The 21,558-nt window shown below is 39.3% G+C and overlaps 1 protein-coding gene across 1 annotated transcript in view; it reads right to left on the bottom strand.

Annotated features, from left to right (window-relative positions):
* MDH1B (malate dehydrogenase 1B) overlaps positions 1–21,555 on the bottom strand; it is a 39,221-nt gene extending 17,666 nt beyond the window's left edge. The window contains 5 exon segments of the mRNA XM_043996864.1: positions 10,646–11,145; positions 12,186–12,328; positions 13,372–13,506; positions 18,122–18,230; positions 21,351–21,555. Of these exon segments, the coding sequence (XP_043852799.1) occupies positions 10,646–11,145; positions 12,186–12,328; positions 13,372–13,506; positions 18,122–18,230; positions 21,351–21,376 (913 nt within the window). The 5' untranslated portion in view covers positions 21,377–21,555.
* Positions 21,556–21,558: the final 3 nt, after the last annotated feature.

Here is a 21,558-nt window from a genome sequence, read left to right as displayed (position 1 = left end):
CATTGTTTTAGTCAGTGTATATTGTTTTTTTTGTTCTGTTGTATTTCACCCTTACATCAGTTAATACAAGTCTTCTCAGTTTCCTGTGAATTGTGCATAGTCATTATTTCTTACAATAACATTCGTTACATTCACATTTCCAAGTTTGCAAAGGGCATCCATAGAAACACGCTCGCCACCATTTCCCATTAGGGAGCTGGCCTATTCGCTCAAGAATGTATAAATAAAGGGCCTTTGATACTTCTCCATTGCTGAGTCCCAGAAATTTTTTAATGGGTTTCTCCACAAACTCTATACTGAATTACCAGTATTTGGTCCTGTTTATCCTTCACAGAATAGCCACCCAAGTCCAGTAATTCCTTCCAACCAGTAAAGTCTGTGGCAACTGTGCTAAGCAAGGTCGTAAATGCCAACTTGCCCCAAGAAGTCCCAGTTTATTCTTATCATCCCTGCAATTCAAGAGGGGAGTCCAGGGAAGGCCCAGATGTCAGCCTCACTGTTGTTGGAGGGAGGCATGATCACATCAGAGTGATGTCTGCTGAACTCTACCCAGGACTTCCAGCCCCTGAAGTTGGTATAAACTGGTCTTTCAATTCCTGGGTCAGCTGAGTAGACCTTGAAGGGAAACTGACTAGAGGAGGGCTGGTGGTATAGTCAGAGGCCCAAACTTCTGAAGCAAGCATAGCCTTAAGGAAAGGAAATGGTGTTGGTAGGGAAACTCCCATAAACAGGAAACAGTTGGGCCCAAAGACATTCATATTTCTTGATGGGGGATTTGCTTTTGCTGTCTGGCTTTGTTTCCTTCTGTGGAAACAAGCCATACCCTAATAATGCATACCAATAGTACACATCCCTTCTGTTTTCTCTAAGGGAGAGATAGCTGACATAGGAACCTAGAATCTCTTGACTGCACTAGGTGGATCACTTCATAGGGATTCATTTCAAATCTCTCAATCACACAGTGACCTCGGTGAATCAAGATTACCCCTGGAGCTCAAGGAGGGACTAACACACACACCCCTAACTGGGTGGAGTAATCTATTTAATCTGGGCAGTAAATGAGCCTAACACTCATCAGAATTGGCTCAAAGACCTCAATCCCATTAGAATTGGCTCAAGGAAGGAATAATACACACTCAATTGGGTGGAACAATCTCTCTAACCCTGCAGGAAAATGGGAGGGGAAGGTGATAAAGAGAGAGGGGCAAAAGAAGGAAGGGCAGAGTGGGGGAGGGGACAAACAGAAGCAAATCCTTTTTTTTGTTTGTTTTGTTTTTTAGGTGAATAGAGGAAGGCTTTATTAGATTCTTTTTGTTTTTTAAATAAAAGTATTTTATTATTTTCCAGTTACATGTAGAAATAGTTTTCAACATTTGTTTATATAAGATTTCCAATTTCAAATTTTTCTCCCCCCTTCCCCTCCTTCCCTGCCTCTCCTAGATAGCAAGCAATCTGATATAGGTTATATATACATAATAACATTAAACATATTTCTGCATTAGTCATGTTATATGAGAAGGATCAGAGCACAAAGGAAAAACCTGAAATCAGAAAACCAACAGCATCAAAAACAAAAGAAATAGTATGGTCCAATCAGCATCCATATTCCATAGTTCCTTTTTTTTCCCCCCTGGATTTGGAGAGCCTTTTCTATCATGAGTTCTTAGGAACATTCTTGTTCCGTTGGACTGGTGAGAAGAATCTAATCTATCATAGTTGATCAACACATAATGTTGATGATACTGAGTATAATGTTCTTCTGGTTCTGCTCATCTCACTCATCATCAGTTCATGCAAGTCTTTCCAGGTTTCTCTGAACTCCACCTGCTCATCATTTCTTACAGCACAATATTATTCCATTACATTCATATACCACAACTTGTTCAACCATTCCCCAGTTGATGGACATTCCCTCAATTTCCAATTCCTTGCCACCACAAAAAGAGCAGCTATAAATATTTTTGTGCATGTGGGTCCTTTTCCCTTTTTTATGATCTCTTTGGGAAAAAGACCCAAGAGTGGTATTGCTGGGTCGAAGGGTATGCACAGCTTTATAGCCCTTTAGGCATAATTCCAAATTGCTCTCCAGAATGGTTGGATAGAAGCAAATCCTTTTGAAGAATGATAGGATGAAAGAAGATGGATAATAGATATCATGGGGAAGGGAATAGGATGGAAGGGAAACAGTTAACAATAGTAATCATGAAAAAGAGAAAAAGGGGGAAAATTGTACAAAAAATATTTATAGCAACTCTTTGTGGAGGCTAAGAATTGAGAATCAAGGGAATGTGCTATATGATTGTGGTGGAATGGTCATGTGCTATAGGAAATGACAAACAAGATGATCCCAGAAAAACCTGGAAAGACCAATGATCATTGATGTATAGTGAAGTGAGCAGAGTTGGGAGGACATTGTGCATAGCGACAGCAGTATTGTTCAATGAGCAAATGTAAATGACTTACCTACTCTCCGAATGCAATGATCCAAGACAATCCCAAGGAACTAATGAGGAAGCTTACTATTCACCCCCATAGAAAGAACTGATAAAAAGAACACTTGTGGATTGTACATATATAACCTGGTTGCAATCTTGTGGAGTGGGGAGGAAAGGGAGGGAGGGAGAAAAATTTGGAACTCTAAATCCTATGAAAATGAATGTTGAAAACTATCCTTACACGTAACTGGAAAAAATAAAATAAATGTTTGTTGCTTTAAAAAAAAAAAAGAAAAGAAAAGATTGCCCCTGGAGCCAAACCCACAAGTCCCTTTGAAGGAAAACAAGTAAATGAAAGAGGGCCATTAAAATTAGAATACAAAGTATGGGAATTACATTGGAATGTTATACCTTTCCTAGTTCACATTCTCAGTAAGCTCCCCAGCAGCTGACTTCACTAATCATCATGCCCCCTCTAATCTTCAAACTCTCCCTATCTAGAGGTTTCTTCCCCCGCTGCCTATAAACACACTCTACACAACCACCAAAGTGACTCCTCTAAAGTACCAGACTGACTACATCACTCTGGTGCTCAGGCTTCCTACCACCTCTAGAATCAAATACAACAATCTTCTATTTGGCATCTAATGTCCAGAACAATTTAACTCCGGCCTGTCTTCCCAGCCCCACTTTATATTGCTCTTCTTCAGCCATTAAGTATGGCCTTCTCCCTGGTCCTGATACATAATACACCTCTCTGGTCTCTGTGTTTTTCTATAGGCTGTCCTGTCCTTCACACCTGGAATGAACTTTCTCACCCCCTCCATCTCTTAGTCCCTTAGAATCCCTGATTTCCTTTAAAGTACAACTTGAGGGGCCCTTCTACACAAGACCCTGCTAGATCCCACCAATTACTAGTCTCCTCATTCCCCAAATTTATCTTGAAGTCATGAATTTATTTGGTATATATATTTAGGGGTGGTACAGTGGATGGAGTACTGGGCCTAGAATTAGGAAGGCCTGAGTTCAAAACTGGTGTCAGACACGAACTAGCTGTTTGACTCTGGGCAAATTACTTAATTCTGTTTTCCTTATCTATAAAATAGGGATAATAATAGTATCTATTGGGTTGTTGTGAAGATCAATTATAAAAGCTTACTTAACATAGTACCTAGTGCATGGTATTATATTGTGAGATTTAAAATTGGATATTAGATCATAAATCTCCCCTCTTTAACCTTTCCCTTAATTTATCTCCCAGACTAGTAAATGGAAGAAGCTTCTGGTTTTCTAGTTAGAGCTTTTATTGTGTGGTAGTTACCAGGTGATGTTGATTAGAGGGATAGGAAAGTAGAAATACAAAACAAATCGTCTTAAGTCTAAGCTTAGTCTATATTCTGTATAAAACTCACCAAAAGCCCAAGGCCACCTTTGGAGAGAGAGAGAGAGAGACACGGAGTCAAGCGCGTGCTGCTAACCGCGAGCCAGGCTGAGTCGAACTCCAGTCAGCATCTGTCTGAGCAGCGCAGCCAGGAGACCAGCGGAGCAGGAAAAGGCTCCCACTTCCGTTCTCTCCTTGCCTTTCAAGCTCACACCCCGGAAGTCGAGTGCTCAGCAGGCAGTCTGACATGCGCAGCAGGCGCACTGGCGTGCGTAGCTCATGCCATTGGTCTCCTCCCCGAAAGGGTGGTCCTTAAAAAACTGGCGTCCTCTCCATTATCGCTAACCGACTGTTAAAACTTTTTACCACAATATAAATGTTACCATTATTATTATTACTATAATTATTTGTATCTGTTGTCCCTGGAATAGGTTTTGAGCGTCTTGAAGGCAAGAACTGTTTGTTGTTGTTTTGTCTTTGTATCCCCAGCACTTAGGCACATAGTATGTTCTTTACAAATGCTTATTAATAATCAAATATGAAGTTGTAAAGAAAAGCAAAAAGCCATGTGAGAAGCAAGAAAGCATGAGGTGACCTTCCTGAGTCTTTGAAGGTCAGACTGGCTTCACGGAAGTTGCCTCTATTCATAGACCCTCTGTAAGTCATGTCACTCAATGGACTTGAATGCTTTCAGCCAATTAGCTTGGAGCTGTGTGTGGGGACTGCCCTCTTCCACTTCAACAGGGGGCTTCTGGTGAAACTGAGGGGAATTCAGTCTCTTGGATAGCTAGGTGAAGGTGGCTTTCTCTCTCTCTCTCTTTGCTAACCCCTAATGTACTTTAATAAATGCTTAAAAGCCTAAACTGGGTGGAGCCAAGATGGCAGAGGAGAAGCTGTGACTCCTCCAAGCTCCAGATAAACCCGTCCACTCACTCCCAAATAATGCCATAAAAAAAACCCAAAACACCAGAGCAGCCTAATGCACATAAGAACAGAGTGAGACTATTTTTCAGCAAAAGAGGGCAATTTTCAATCACCTGCTGATCAGGGTGAACAGCTCAGCATGAGGTCTGGACCCAGCCAGGAACAGACAGTGCTTTCAGTGTGCCTCAGAGCCTTCAGCTCTGGAAAGATTATACTCTTTCAGGGGAAAAAATGGGACTTCAATGAAAAAGAGGACTTTCAGGCATTCATGATGAAAAGACCTGCACTGAAGAGAAAATTTGACTTTCAAATACAAGACCCTAGGAAAGCATAAAAAGGTAAATAGGAAAAACAAATTATGAGGGATATTAAAAAATTAAACTGTTTACATTCCTACATGGGAAGATAATACTCCTAACTCAAGATCTTTCTCAGTATTAGGACAGCTGAAAGGAATATACTTAGAGGGCACAGGTGTGAACTGAATATGAAGGGATGATATCTGTAAAGAATTTATTTTTTTGTTTATCTTTGTTTTTTCTGGAGCAGACAGGGTGGGGTGGCTTATGTCTGGGGACGGATATGGGCTCGGGGCCTCTTGGGTCCAGGGCTGGTGCTTTGTCCACTGTGTCACTTAGCTGACCCATGATGACATCTTCAAAATAAAGTTAAGGGGTAGGAGGAATGCACTGGAAGAAAGGGATAAAGAGAGGTGGATTGGGAAAAAGTAGTTCAAATAAAAGATATAAGAAAAAGCTTATGGAGTACAGGGGGAAATAGGGAAGAAGCGGGGGAGTGAGTAAGCTTTACTTTCATCAGAATTGGCTCAAAGAGGGGCAGCTAGGTGGTGAAGTGGATAAAGCACTGGCCCTGGACTCAGGAGGACCTGAGTTCAAATCCGGCCTCAGACACTTGACACCTACTAGCTGTGTGACCCTGGGCAAGTCACTTAACCCCCATTGCCCTGCAAAAAAAAAAAAAAAGAATTGGCTCAAAGAGGGAATAATTTACACACTCAAGAGGGGATAGTATTATATCCTGCTCTGTGGGAAAGTGGGAGGGGAAGGGGATGGGGGGGAGAGGCAATGGAAGGAAGAACAGATTGGGGGAGGGGGCAGTAAGAAGCAAAACACTTTCAAGGAGGGATAGGGTGAAGGAAGATAGATAATAGAGTAAATATCAAGGGGAGGGATTAAGATGGAGGGTAATACAGTTAACAATAGTAACTGTGAAAGAAATGATGAGCAGGATACTATCAGAAGGATGTAAGAAAAATGCAAACCATCAACAGAGAGAGAACTGACAGTATCTGAATACAGATTGAAGTATAATTTTATTTGTTAGCTCTTCTTTCTAAAGGTATTTTGTCCATTTTCTTTCACAACCTGACAAATGAGAAGATATTTTGCATAACTGCACATGTATGACATATTGAATTGCTGGATTTCATAGGGAGGGATGAGGAGGGAGGGAAGAAGAAAATTTAGAACACAAAGTTTTAAAAAATCAATGTGAAAAGTAATGATGAGCAGGAGGAGTTCAGAAAGACCTGGAAGGACTTACATGAACTGATGCTGACTGAGAGGAGCAGAACCAGGAGAACACTGTGTACTGTGAACAGCAGCATTGTGTGATGAACAATGGTGACAAACTTGGCTCTTTTTAGCAATGCAATGGTCCGAAACAATTTCAAAGAACTTCATAATAGGAAATGTTCTCAACATCCCCCCCAAAAAGAACTGTGGTTTAGGAATGCAGATTGAACCATATTGTTTCTACTTTTGGTCTTTTTTTTTTAAATTATTTTTGCGTGTTATTTCCCTTGTGCTCTGACTCTTCTGTCACAATATGACTAATGCAGAAATATGTTTAATGTGATTGCACACATACAACTTATATTAGATTGCTTTCTGTCCTGGGGAGGAGGGAGGGAAGAGGGTGGGAGAAAAATTTGGAACTGAAAATCCTATGAAAACAAATGTTGAAAACTATCCTTATATGTAACTGGAAAATAATAAAATACTGAGCAACAACAACAAAAAAAGCCTAAACTGAAGCTCCTAATTTATAAGTAATTCCTAGCTAGTTTCCCCCTCCCCCCACACTGGGGGAAGGAGCAGGTAAGGACACACACATTAGATTTTAATCATCTTAGCCACTATACATTTCAATGTGAATTTACAAAAGCCAAAAACATGCTCAAAGATATGGAAAATAAAATTTTACTTCAAAATGTAGTTCGAATTTTGACAATTAACCATTTGCTGTTTATAGGTCCTGAAGTTTTATATATAATGATATTGAGTTGCTTTATGCTTCTCAAAGATATTTACCCAAAGATTAGTATAATATTTATATGTGAAATATAATTGAATTAGCCTTTAGTTTTCCAAAGCAGAGAGAATCTCATGGTCAATTAGTATTAATGATGGATATTAGATTATTCTGATAATTTCTGGTTAACTTTGGCATTTATTCTGCTTATTATATTGTTAGAGATAGTTAAGTGGCAGAGTGGATAAAGTGCTGGGCCTAGAATCAGGAAGACTAATCTTACTGAGTTCAAATCCAACCTCAGATACTCACTGGCTATGTGATCCAGACAAGCCACTGAATCCTGTCTGCCTTAGTTTCCTCATCTGTAAAATGAGCAGGAGTAGGTAATAGCAAACGACTACTTCAGTGTTTTTGCAAAGAAAATTCTAAACAAGGTCACAAAGAGTCAGATGTGGTAAAAAAAAAAAAGTGAAATTCGAAGGACCACCCTTTCGGGGAGGAGACCGTGATGAACCGCCAGCCCGTCTGCTAAGCACTCCACTTCCAGGGTGTGAGTTTAAAAGGCAAGGAGAGAACGGAAGTGATTTTTCCGCTCTCCTGGCCCGCTGGTTTGCTCTGCACACACAGATGCTGACTCAAGTTCGACTCGGTCCGGTTCTCTGTAACAGCACATGCTTGACGTGGTTCTCAGCCTCAGAGGTGGCCTTGGGTTTTTGGTGAGTTCTATACGGAGCATAGACTAAGCTTAGATCTAAGACTATTTGTTTGTACTTCTACTTTCCAATCTCTCTAATCAACACCACTTTGTAATTTCCAAACAATAAAAGCTCTAACTAAAGCTCAGAGGCTTCTTTAACTTACTGGTCTGGGAGATATATATAAGGGAAAGGTTAAAAGGGAGTTTAATGCTCTTGTATCCAATTTTAAATCTCACACAGACATGACTGAACAACAACAAAAATTACATTGATATTTTAAATTGGACAGAATAGAAATACTGCTTTCTAGAGCTTCTTTGTTGGTAAAGTAATCAATGCAGGTTTTATTGTCATTTGTTAAGGAGTTCAGACTCCTTCAGTTCCAATGGTTCAGGATAAGTCCACGTTTTATAGGTTTTCTAATTTTGCTTACCATATCCTTGCATGCCCACTGGTGTGGTAAAATAATGGAATTTGGCAGACTGATTGGGATAGGCCACTCCTGGCCTGTCCTGAATGACGTATGCAGCTGATGTCAAGAGGGGAACCACTCTCATTGAGTTTGAAGGACCTCCCCTTTTGGAGGAGGGAGAGTAAACGCTCGCTGAGGGGAGCGCACTTTCTTTCCAGTGGTGTGAGCTGCAGGAGCAGGCAGAAAGAAGTTCTTTCTTGGCAGTTTGTCCTGTGGGCCCTGGCTGCAAAGCTGTTTCGCATTCAAGCTACGGACCCCAGGTGGTGAGTTAACATATGAGCCCTGCTTTTTTGAATTAGCTGAACTGGAATCGAGTTTGGGGATTGTATAGACTTAGGTTAGAGTTAGGGGGATTATACATTTTTCTTTTTCCCTATTCCCTTGTCTTTGATTTTATTAATTTCACCTTTGCTATTTAATTTATTCCCACTAAAAAAACCTGATTCATTTGTGGAAAAGAGGCTGTTAGGCTCCTTTCTTATTGGCCTGGGAGAAATATCTAAAAAGGCAGTTCAGAGGGGAGGGAGCTTTGGACCTTGAGGTCCCTCATTATTTTTGGGACCCCAATATTATGGCAAGCCACCCAATTAACTCTCCCTATATTAAATTTGGTCCCCACGCTGGCCACTTTTGTTTCCCCTTTTCCTAAGCACCTGGCTTGCTCAGATTCTATCTCCCATGATCTCTCATTGAATGACAGTTGCCAACTAATCCAGGTAGTAAGTGAAAGAGGCAGAATTTGAAACTTTCCCATAGCCTTTGAATCCAAAGCCAGCATTATTCAATACTGCATCTTGTTGCTATCTGAAACACTTCTGTTTTCCAACTCACTTATACACCCACTTAACTTCCACACTTGCCATTTTAATAATTAGTAAGGATCATGCCTGATAACAGCAAAAAACCTTTTCAACACACCCATCAAATACCATAAACTATCCTTTTATTCATCAAGTACCTACTAGGTGAAAGGCTCCATTTTAGCTACTCCTTACCTACCCAACATACTACTAATTTTCTCCATTCCATTATACATTCCATACATCATATTTGGTTTTGTATTATAGCTATATGTGCATATGACATTTCTCATCAATAGATCATGAGCTCCATGAGAAAAATAGCCATTTATTTTTGTATCAGCCCGAGCATCTAGAACAATGCTTTGCTCATGGGGGATGCCCAGAAAATGTTTGTTGAATTGAATGAAATGATATATACACAAACTGGGAGCTTAGGTGACTATAAAAAATGAAGAAAGGATACATGAAGCAATCACACACAGTGGGTCTATGCAGATCTTGTGATGCAGTACACAGCAATAAAATGTATATAACAATAAAAGTATTAAATTATGTTTAAAACCTAAGCATCAATGTTCTAATGTAATGCATTTTTTAAAATTATGATGCATGATTTGAGAAAACAATTCAATTCAATTTAGTGTTGTATAACAGATAGCGTACTGGCCTTGAATTAGGAATAGCTATGCAAATCCCATCTTTGACACTTAGTAGCTATGTGACCATGGGCAAGTTACTTTATATATTGAGGTTTCAGTTGTTACTTACACAAAATGGAGACAGTAGTATTTCTAGGAGGTTGTTTCTGATATTTGAAATGTGATGTCATATAATGTACTTTAAAATATTAATGAACTATATAGTTAGTAAGTGTTATAAATGATAATAATAATGATAAATGAACATTTCTCCAGCAGCAGGGGAATTCCATAAGTGCCCCTTGACTTGTGTGGCCTTGAGTAAGTCACTTAACCTCTCTGCCTGTAGTTTCTTTACCTGTAAAGAGAAGATGTAGACTTGATGGAGCACAGGGCTCCTTCTAGTCATACATCTATTAACATTAACCTCCAATTCTACCAGGTAGGAGTACTATGCCAATTCTGGGAAGATGGGCAAAAATGAAAGGCACATCCTGCCCTCAGGAAGCTTACATCATTTCCAGTGCTTCATTCATACCTAATTATCTCATATGGTAAGCATATAATCTATGTCTTTTTTATCTTTCCTCATGCTAATTAAAATAAATTAGCTATAAGAACTCCTTAAACATGCACCAATGGGGGTTTGCAAACAAATTAGATTGTATACCCAGGTCACAGAACTGGAAATGCTAGAGCTGCAGCAAATTTGGTACTAATAACCTGAACGTCTCCAGTACTCCATTTCCCTTACCTCATCTGTAAAAGGAATGGATTGGCCTAGATGGTCACCTCTCTCTCTCAATCGATCATCCTGTGATAATCTAGGCCAGTTTTCTCATGTGACAGCTGAGACCTCCTCTGTTGGGGCCATAACTAAGACTGTGCCCCAGGTTTCCTGATCCCTATGGACTGCATTTTCTCCAATTGCCAGTCATCATGCTCCTACCTTACAGCGCAGAGTTTTAGCTGCTCTGAAAACAAAAACACCATTGATTAAAAATACAAATGACTCACCAGATGCTGTTGTTTTCAGTTTTCTGGCCAACGTGGCTTTTGCTTCATTTTCAACTACCATAGCCACAGCAATGATGTTCCGTGGGTTGATAGATGGTGCATATGTAATTATCAGACTGGTGGTGAGGTTTAGAAAGGTCTTTCCTGCCACAATAACCTTCACAGATCGACGAGCATTTTTTTCAATCATGGATCCAAATAATTGACACAGAGGAAGTCTAGCTCTGATTCTATTTTCTAGAGGCTCAGACTCATATTCAATGTCATCAGGAAGTATGATGATCACCTCAGCCTCAAAAAAGGCTTCTTCTATTACTGTGCAAAAAGAGATATTCCGCAGGAGAGGCGCTGCCAAGTCTTGGCCTTCCATCATAATGGCACGGAGAGTGTCTTCTTGGAAGTTGTTGTTTAAGAGATGGATGCTAATTTCTTCATTCATCCCAAACACTTCTCCATTTACCAGTAATGGAATCAAGTTGTAGCATGTAGGACAAGATGCACTGATGAAAATGTGATAACTTCATTATGAATGATAAAAAGATGTTTCCCCTTAAACCTACTCTCACCATACAATTCTTTACATACAGTAAGACGATACATATTTTTATGTTTTATATTTGTATTTTAAATAGTTATATTTTTAACATTTTAATTTAGGGTTATTTTTAATACCCATACAATTCTGTAAATACAGAAGACAGCATATATATTTTAAATGGGTAAACATACACCTTGACATTGGGTAATTTATGTTAGAGTTTCTTAAAAAAAACAACAAGAAATTCTGACTCCTACCTACTTCACAAGAAGGTAGTCTCAAAGTAACATGACTGAAATAAAAATTCCTGTTTGTAGGGAGCTATTTCTAATAAACTATCATTTTGCTTTGGTTGTCCTTTTAAATTTTCTGATATGACAATAAAAATGATCAAGTCTTTTAAATATGAGAAGTTATAGAAATTACTTTCTAAGAAATATGGTTTTAAAACAATCCAAAATTCAGTGAGGATCCAAATTCATTAGTACATTATAGAATTAGAATTTTAAGTCAGAAAAATAAGTCACAACATTTGAAAATAAACAATAATGTAGACATGGATAACTGGGAGCTATCTTTTTGAAAAGGCTACTCAACAAACAAAATGGTTTGTGAGAATATTGATTTTGTATTCAGGAAATAAAGACATGTTGAGCACTCCTAAATGGTGCTATCTTGGTAGTAAATTTCCACTTATGTGCATTTTAAATAAGTCACTGAAATAAATCTCAAAAGCGGTATTTGCCACATCTGTTGTGGAATTAATCATGCACCCTGATAAAGAAGGATTGGGGGCAGCTAGGTGGCACAGTGGATAGAGCACTGGCCCTAGATTCAGGAGGACCTGAGTTTAAATCCAGCCTCAGACACTTGACACTTAACTAGCTGTGTGAACTTGGGCAAGTCACTTTACCCCAACTGCTTCACCCCCCCCCCCCAAAAAAAATAAATAAATAAAAGAAGGATTGGGATGTAATGAATAGCCTGGCTCTACTGTCCTACCCGGCGATCCAGACCTTTAATGGATTGATCTCATTTTTAAGCTCTTCTTCCTCCTGCTCAATTTCTATATGTGTCTCCAAGTTTTCACCAGCAATAAGCAGCATCTCACCGGTCATCATCTTTGAAGTGATGCCATAGTAAAGCTAGACAGAGAGAAGACCTAAGTTATTACAAAAAGACACAGATACGAAGGAAGATTCATTCTGTTCCATATGAATGGAATGGGGGCCTTATTCCGCAGGGTACTCTGTTGTCATAACACCTGGGGGACAGGAGGAGCCTGCTTTTAGAAATTCACGATCATGAGTAATGGAGGGGACCTGCTCCAATTCAAAACATGTATTCTATGAATGTCTCGACTTACTTCATGGTGAAGAAAAATCTTAGTCCGATGCTGAGCTGGAAATGAATATGTATAGAAAAGGCTTGCACAGGCCAAATCATGGTTTTTTTCTCTGACTACAACTGAGGAAGAAATGCTATAAGCCTCCGGATGGGGAGAGAGGTAGCACCAGCGGCCTACTCTCCCTATAGAGGCTGACATATGTCCATGAATTCATGATGCCTGGTTTTGGGTTTTGTTTTTTTTGGGGGTTTTTTGGCCTGTTTGTGTTTCTTCTTTCTGGTCTCAGGTGTAGGAAAGGAAAGAGACTAGGCTACCTTGTGAGCTTCAAAAAAATAAAAAATGCCACTAGAGGTCCAGGAGTTAGCATAGGTAACAGAGTTTGCCAGCAACAAAGCACCATGAAGAACCAGTCATGAGAAGCAACTTGCTCGACCCAGTCTAGCATGATTAGATTGACTCAGCCAAAACGCTATGCCTTCAAGCAAAGGAGCAATTCCTCCAAAGGTTATGCCCCACCTAGAAGTGAGAGTTCCCCTTAGACCTCTGAAGGGAAAGAGAGTAGTAGCCTTGTTCTGGGACCCAACTTGTCATTGGAGTTGGATTTGGGGAAGTGAGCTTCAGAGTTTTATATATATATATATATATACACACACACATACACACACACACATACATGTAATCAATATATATATGTATATATATAATATATATTGATTACATGAAGAAGAGAGGGACAAGAAAACTTTTGAAAATAGAATGCATTTTCAAAATAAATGTAATAGTGTAAGACACAGCAGATAAAACTGCAAACAGGTGTTAACTATCTAACAAGCTTATTACCTGGGCATGCTCCAAGAACTCATTAAATCCCCCCAGAAGAAGACCCTTTCCCCCACGGTCCAACAATTCTCTCCAAACTATAGGAGAACGTTTGTGATTCCAGTGATTCTTCTTACATAGATCTTGCAGCCATTTCTATTGAAAAAAGCATGCCAAGAAAAGTTTAGTGTGATAAAATTTACATAAATTTAGGTTTGATAAGTTTAAACACCAGCTTTCCTCAGCTTATATAAGATGTCTTAGTGTTCTTTTAAAAGCATTCCTTAAATTTTAAAGGGGCACCAAATTACAAATTAGCAAATTAAGTAAAAACTATAGTTTACATTTATCTTTTTTTTAAATAATATTTTCTTTTCAGTTCCAAATTCTTTCCCTAACTTCATCCTTCTTTCACCCATTGACAAGACAATAAATATGATAATCATATTTATGAAGTTATATAAAACATAGCTCCACTTTAACAAAAAGGCAAGAAAAAGAAAGTGAAATTAACCTTTATTTATCAAACCAGAAGTTGTTCAGATTGGTAAGTAGAATTAAAATATACCAGGAGTTACTTTATAAACATTTAAAAAAAAACTAAGACTATAAAACATAATTTTTTACCTCGTATTATGTTTAAACAGAAGTATAACTATTTTAAAGCTATGCACTAATTTCATGAGTTCATTTGCCTCTTGCTTTTGCTCAGACTTTTAAGAAAAGCTGCCTGTCTCAGTTTAGTGAGGATGCTGGGTTTGTCAGGTTTAGAAAGTCAAAAGTAATGTGGAGATTAGATGGTAGTTATCTGGTGAATCTATGCTTGTTTAAAAATAAAATAAAATTATTAGGTTTGTGTGGACCTTGTCTCTAAAAACCAAAGTGGAAGCTTTACGAATAGTTCAAGGTTCATTTGGGGATGTCCACTTGGTTCATGTAAGGTCCATGCAGTAAGACTACTCTAAAGACTTGTACCTTATGATTTGGTCCCTTTGATATTTGAGTGACTAAGTTCCTCCTCAAAGTTACCATGATCTTCCACAGGCCCTCTTGACTGGAAGTATCAAAGACCTTGATTAGGTTGACAAAAGTTGTCTACAGACCTCTGTTCTATTCCTGGCATTTCTCCTGGAGTTGTTGGGCCACAAACACCATGTTCCACAACCCTTCTAAAGCCACACTGACTCTTAGGCAGGTGACCATCTTCCTGATGATTAATCAGCTGATTAAAGAGGACTCTGGCAAGGATCTTGCCAGCAATGACTAGGAGAGAGATCTGTGGTTGTCACAGGACAGTGTTTCCTTTTCCTTTTCAGAGATGAACAATGGAGGCATCCAGAAGCTACTGAGGGATGACTTCCTCTTGTAATATAAACTGGAAGATTTTAATTAGTTTCTGCATGAGCAATGGATCCCCTGCCTTGTAGATTTTTGCAGGGATGGAATCAGCACCAGGTGGTTTGAGAGGAGCCTGATGGCATTCAGTACTTCTTCTTCAGTTGGAGGTTTGGCTAGAGAGGAACCAATTACAACCTGAGGCATAAGGCCAGTGGCTTCAGTGTTGGTTGCTGACAGTCTATTAAGAACACTATGGAAATGTTCAGCCCATGCCTCCAGGATCATGTCCTTGTTACTGATCAGGGTGACTCCAGATGAATCCTATGGAGTTCTTGTGCTGCTTTTAGCAGCTTCTGAATTTCCCCAACATTTCTGTCAAACCAATGCTGATGTTTCAGGTGTTCTGGACCAGATAAGCAAATTCAGTGCTGTATACCAAATCTCTGAATGCTGTCTACTCCTTTTCTGCTCCCCTGTTGCTGACTGTGTGCTGATTCAGCTTTCCCTCCAGGTCAGTAATAAACTATTCATGCCTAGAGAAATGCTCTGGCCTATTAATGTTGAGTCTCTTGATGGTAGTCTTGCCTTGGGACCACCACTTTTGCTGAATGTGAATGTTTAGCTTGGTGAAAATTAGATTGCCTGGAGAAGTTCATCAACATCATACTCCAGTTTCATGATAGCATGCTCACACAGGTTCTGGATGAAAGACGATGCTTCCATGCTTTCCCAGACACCAACGGAGTGAAACAGTTATGCATTTGCTCCCACGGCTTTTTGTTTGCAGATGATTGCCCACTCAATGAAGCCTCTGAAGCCAAGCAGCAATTCTCTGCTGCTTGTGGTAATTTTGGCCTAACAATTAACAACAAGAAAACACAGGCTCTCCACCAGTCAGTACCATATCATCCATATATGGAATCATCAGTTAAAGCAAATGGAGAACTTTTGAATGCTGTGGATAAGTTCATTTATCTTGGTAGTTTACTTTCCATGGATGTTCACATAGATGATGAGGTTGTGTGGTAAAAATTATTTGTGGTAAAAAATTATTGGAGTTTTAGCTGACTCATTTGGGAGGGGCTACACCTGGCTCACCCTGAAGTTATGTATGCTACTGAGGTCAGAAGGAGAACTCTCCATAGGCAGTTTTTGAAGGACCTCACCTTTTGGGGGAGGAAGATTGAATGCTTCCTGAAGGGAGGTGGAGGCTCTTCTGGAATGCTAGCTCTTCCAGAACTCGAGCTCTTTCTCTCTGGCTTCTGCCTTTCCAGTAGTGCGAGCAAATGTAGACTTTCCAAGTTTTGGTGACTGAACACAGAAAACCCTAAATTCCTTTGAATTAGCTTAATTGGAAATGATCTGGCGATTGCATAGGCTAAGTTTAGAGTTAAGAGAATTTATCTGTATTTCTTTTTCCTATTTCCTTATCTTTGATTTTTATTAGTTTTACCTTTGTTGTTTAATTAATTCCCAAGTAATAAAATCTGATCCTTTTGTGAATTAAAGCTGTAAGGTTCCTTTCTTATTGTCCTGGGAGAAATATATAAAAGGGCAATTCAGAGGGGAGGGTGAACCTAAAGGTCCCTCATATTTCTGGGACCCCAATATTTTGGCGAGTCACCCAATTAATGCTCCGTATATCAAATTTTGGCCCTCACAGTTTGGTGAGCTAAGCCAGGAGCTTACAAACCCACCCACCCCTAGTTTGGGCACCAGCCAGCTAATCTGGTGGATTTTCTTTTAACCCTCCTCCACTGACTTTCCCTCATTTAACTAATCTCCCTTACTTTAAGCCTCTACAAGCCTTGCTTCAGGAGAAAAAGCCAGTCCACTCTAAAGGGCAACATGTTTGAATATTTTTTCTTCCTCATGCTTTTCCTCATTGGAACATTTTGGGACTACTTAACGTCCAGATTCAATCAGATGGCCTACTCAGTCTTTTCTCATTGTCTTACGGGCTTTTTCCTCATCTATGTAGGATGAAACCTTTCATATAATGGAGCGGGAAAGTCTGTCCCCCTCACCGGGCATATGTTCAATGTTACTGAGGGTATTATAGCCAAATTTGAATTTTGCTGTGAAAATATTATCATAGCTCTAATGATTATCCACTTTATTAGCAATATTGTGATGTGGTATTTTTTCATAATAAGGGGGAAAGAGAAAAAAAGAAATGATTGTGTTAGACCACATGGCAAGAGAGACGCTAAGATAGCTCCTTCTGCTGGAGATGACCCGAGTTCAGAAACAAATCTTGACCAATCTTTAGAATCAGATCAGCAGAAACTCACAGTTGACATGCATTGCCAGAGCTAGCTCAGTGTCTGGGAGGCTCCAAATGAAAGTGTGGGAGAGAAGAGTTATTAGACTGCCTACCAAACTAAAAGTCTACAGAGCTTTTGTGCTGACTTCATTGCTGTATGCCTGTGAAACCTGGACAGTGTACTAGTACCATGCCAAGAAGAAGAACTGCTTCCATTTGAATTGTCTTAGGAAAATTCTAAAGATCACCTGGCAAGTAGGAGACTGATGTCCTTTCTTGAGCTGAACTGCTAAGCATTCAAACTCTATTGCAAAGACTGCAACTCTGATGGGCTGACCACACTGTTTGAATTTTATAGAGAATTCGCACAAGCTAAGCGCTCACATGGTGGTCAGAAGAAGCACTATAAGGACACTCTCAAAGTATCTATGAAGAAGTCAGGTATTAACTATTACACATGGGAAATGCCATCCCGTATGGTGTGCCCACATCAAAGAACGTGTTAATGATAAAGAAGAATCAAGGAAGCACCAAGAAAATGTGAGCTGCACAAATCCAGAGCCACTTCCACTCTAAATGTTCTAATAGACAACTTGTCCTGGATCTGTGGTAGTGCCTTCTGAACTCATATTGGTCTAATCAGCCATAGCATAAAACACCATTGTGATGTCACTGGTCTTTGAAAACAAAGGACAAACAACTAAACTCCATTAGATTGGGGTTTAAGGCATATCCACCTTAAACTGAATTCCAGTGTCTAGCAAATTATAGTTTAAAGAGATTTTGAATATGTCCAAAGAAGGTAGCAATTTCACAGAACAAAAATGGTTTCCTCAAAAAACATTCAGAATAAAATGAGGAGACCTCTGAAAGAAGATAAATATTAAGAAGGACTAATTTAAGTGATAGACTCTGAAGTTTTAGGAGAAACTAAATTTGCTATCCTTACCAATTAGAAACCACATTTATTTTCATGCATCATATTAAGACATTTAAATTGGGGTATAAAAGTTGATCTGAAGAGATTTGCATGAAAAATTACCACCTGTCATGAATAAGCAACACTTCATTACAGAAAACTAATCTGAAACAGCCAGATAAACAATTATAATCAAATGCAAATATAATGACTTCTAGTGAATCAAACAGATTATAATAGTTTCTTACCTCCCAAACATTAGGACGCTGAGTAATTTTGTGTATCCGGAAATCAGGTAGATTTTTCTGCAGATAATCTGCCAGAAGTTCTGCCTTAGCAAAGTATGGGCAATTTGCCCTACCTAAGAGATCAAATTGGAGGACAGTTTACATACTCTTGTATGTTGTATTATACATTGGTCACACACAGGTTGCATATCCCATTTTTGTACTGTTAATATGAATGTATGGATCACCTAGATTTGATGTAGCTGCCTTATTATCCAAATGGATGTATATGTATATATGTGTGTGTGTGTGTGTGTGTGTATGTGTGTGTACACATACACACACACACACACACACACACACACACACATATATATGTATATGTATAGTGGTGATTGGAGTGACACCACCTGCTGGAGACTTGCTGTAGAAATGGGGTGGGCATCTCTGAGGGCAAGACCATGCGTCTTTTCTTTGGCGTCAGGAGGTGACATTTGCTGGTGGGAGGAGGAAGGGGGAGCCAGGTGCTCTTTCTCACTCTCTTTCCTTTGGACTCTGGTGGAGAGCGGAGCTAGAAATGTGCTCTCCCTTTAATAGATAGATGAATGTAGGCCTTTCTCTCTCTCTTTACCAAATTCTTATTCTCTTTAATAAATGCTTAAAAGCCTAACTCTTGCTAAAGCTTATAATTTATTGGCGACCACTCATTAGATATTTTAGACAGACTAGCTAGAATTTTAGGCTTAACAATATATATATGATATGAGAGCATTAAAAATTAGGACAATCAAGAGAGGCTCCATAGAGAACACCTGAGCTGAGTCTTGAAAGATGAGATCTCTTAAAGGCAGAGATGTAGAAAGTGCAATGGGAATAATCTATCTACAAGGGAGACAAGGGAGGGTCTTTTGAATAGAGACAAATCAGAGAAGTAATGAAGAAATAAAAAGAATACACTTCAGAGCCATGCTTTCTAGTTTTCAATTGTTTCCCTCAAGGATTCTTCCCAATTGACATTCCATCCTTAAGGATTGAATAGCTCTTGTCAATTTAGGATATTCTTTTCAAGTCAATCCAACAAGTATTTTTCAAGCGCTGATGATGTGATTTAGCACAGACACAGAGCTAAATTAGAAATACAAATACAAGTAGAAAGGTAATCCCTGCACTCAAGGAGTTTACATTCTAATAGGGAAAGATAATGTGTGGAAAAGGAAGCTTAGATGAAAACACCTGTCTTGAAACTAACAGGCCAGAGGAGATTGTAAAGGAAGTGTGGGGGTAAGAGTCAGGAGTGTAGCTTAAAGAAGAATGAAGACATGAGTAGCCCGGTCATAGTCTTTAAAATGGAGATTCTAGGAAGAACCAGCTAATCAGAAGGAAGGATTGCAGAGGTGGAGGTAGGAACTTCCAATGTGTGAAGCCTAGGATTGTAGTGACCTTCCGGAGTTAGAGAGGTTTCTGGGGTATTGAACATGTTAGGGGAGTACACTGAATTGCAAAGTTTAGACAAGAAGTCAGGAGACCTAGGCTCTGGTCTTCGCTTTTTCAGTATGCCATTTTGGGCAACTCATTTCTCAGTCCCCCTCTTCTTAACATAAAAGGAAAAGGGTGGACAAGATAGTCTGTAAGACAACGGTGTCAAACTCAAATAGAAATGGGGTCAGTAAACAGTATAGAAGGATCCCTGCTCACAGCATATTGACTGAGAAAACCATATTATAGAACATCATGTTCTATTACATTTTTATTTATTTTGTGAAATATTTCCCAATTACATTTGAATCCAGTTCCAGTCAAATTCAGGGGTACTGTGAGCTGCACATGTTTGACACCTTTCCTCTAAAGTACTGATGCTAAAATAATAGACTTTCTATATGAGAAACAGCACAGTATAGAGTAAAGCTTCTTAAACTGTGACAAGCCCATAGGGGGTTGCATAACTGAATGTGGGAGTCATGAAAAATTTGGCAGTAAATGTTTGATTTGTATATATATTTTTCTATGCCTATATACCTGGGATCACATAAAAATTTCTAGGGCAAAAAAGGGGTCAGGAGGGGAAAAAGTTTAAGAAGTCCTGGTATAAGGAAACATTGCAAAGTGAAAAGAACTGCTCTGCTACTAACTAGCTAATGATTTACTTTGGCATTCTGGGACTTCATCTGTAAAATATGGTTGGACTAATCGATATGTTGTTCCATGAACAAGACACTCCCATCTTTTAGTTCCAAGCACTTTCTCTAGCTGTTTCCGAATGGCTGGAATGATCTCTTTCCTCATCTCCACCCACTGGATTCGGACTTCCTTAAAATCCCGGCTAAAATACCATCTTTTACAGGAAACCTTTCACAACCCATTTTAACTCTATTGCCTTCCCTCTATTATTTCCAATTTATCATATATATATATATATATTTGTCTGCATGTTGTCTCCCCCATTAGATTGTGAGCTCCTTCAGGGACTGTCTTTTGCCTCTTTTTATATTCCGCAGCATTTATTTGTTTATTTATTTAGAATTTAAATTTTCCCAAATTACATGTAAAAACAAATTTGACATCAATTTTTAAAACTTTGTGTTCCAAATTTTCTTCCTATCCCCCCCCCCAAGAACTCAAGCAATTCAATATAAGATATACATGAGTAGTCATGATTCTGCAGCATTTAGCACAGTACCTGGCACAGAGTAGCCACCTAAAAAATGTTTATTGATTAATTATCTATCTATAGGAAAAATTTATCCCCTATGACACAAACATTACCACTAAATTAATCTGCCCGAAGAGTACAAACCCCAGAGGGTCCCACTAGACTGGAAGGGCTTCAAGAACAGGCAGGCCTGGTGACAAAATTGCATTCCTTTCACTTGAGGATCAAGCCAGCTAAGTGTGTACACACTGCAAGAGGTTGAATTTTTTCCGTCATCCTCAAAAACCATCTATTAAATTGCAGAGGGGCTTCGATTTGATGGAGGGAATACTCATATAAACAAAATCATAGATCTTTGATCTGTTCCTGGAGTTCTTAATTTTTTTGTGTGTGTCATGGAAACAAAAGACTTTGGCGTTCTGGTGAAGCCTGTGAACCCCTCTCCAGAGTAATGCTTTTAACTGCATAAAATAAACTGCCTAAGATCACAAAGGAAATCTATTTGTCTACTAGCAGAGGGTCAGTTCGATCGAAACTTATCAATTCCTGAGGAGTTTGCTGGTAGGTGTGGTGGGGGAGAGTAGTGGAGGGGGGTATCACTTACCCGCAATAACGAACTTGGCCATGACCACTGTAGGGAAACAGCCAGGATGGGGAAAAAAAAGTGGGAGACTAGAGGCGAAGACGCGACGTCGTCTCCAGGCAACCGTACGTAGCGAATTCCCGATTCGTGGCTAAGGAACGCGTTCTAGAAGCCAAGGGCAGAGCTGCTCCTTCGGAGCATTGTGTGAACAGGCACACGCGCGCG

The sequence above is a fragment of the Dromiciops gliroides genome, chromosome 3, assembly GCF_019393635.1.
Source record: "Dromiciops gliroides isolate mDroGli1 chromosome 3, mDroGli1.pri, whole genome shotgun sequence".
Taxonomy (NCBI): Eukaryota; Metazoa; Chordata; class Mammalia; order Microbiotheria; family Microbiotheriidae; genus Dromiciops; species Dromiciops gliroides.
Note: the sequence above shows the minus strand (reverse complement) of the source record. Positions and strands in the feature narration are given on the sequence as shown.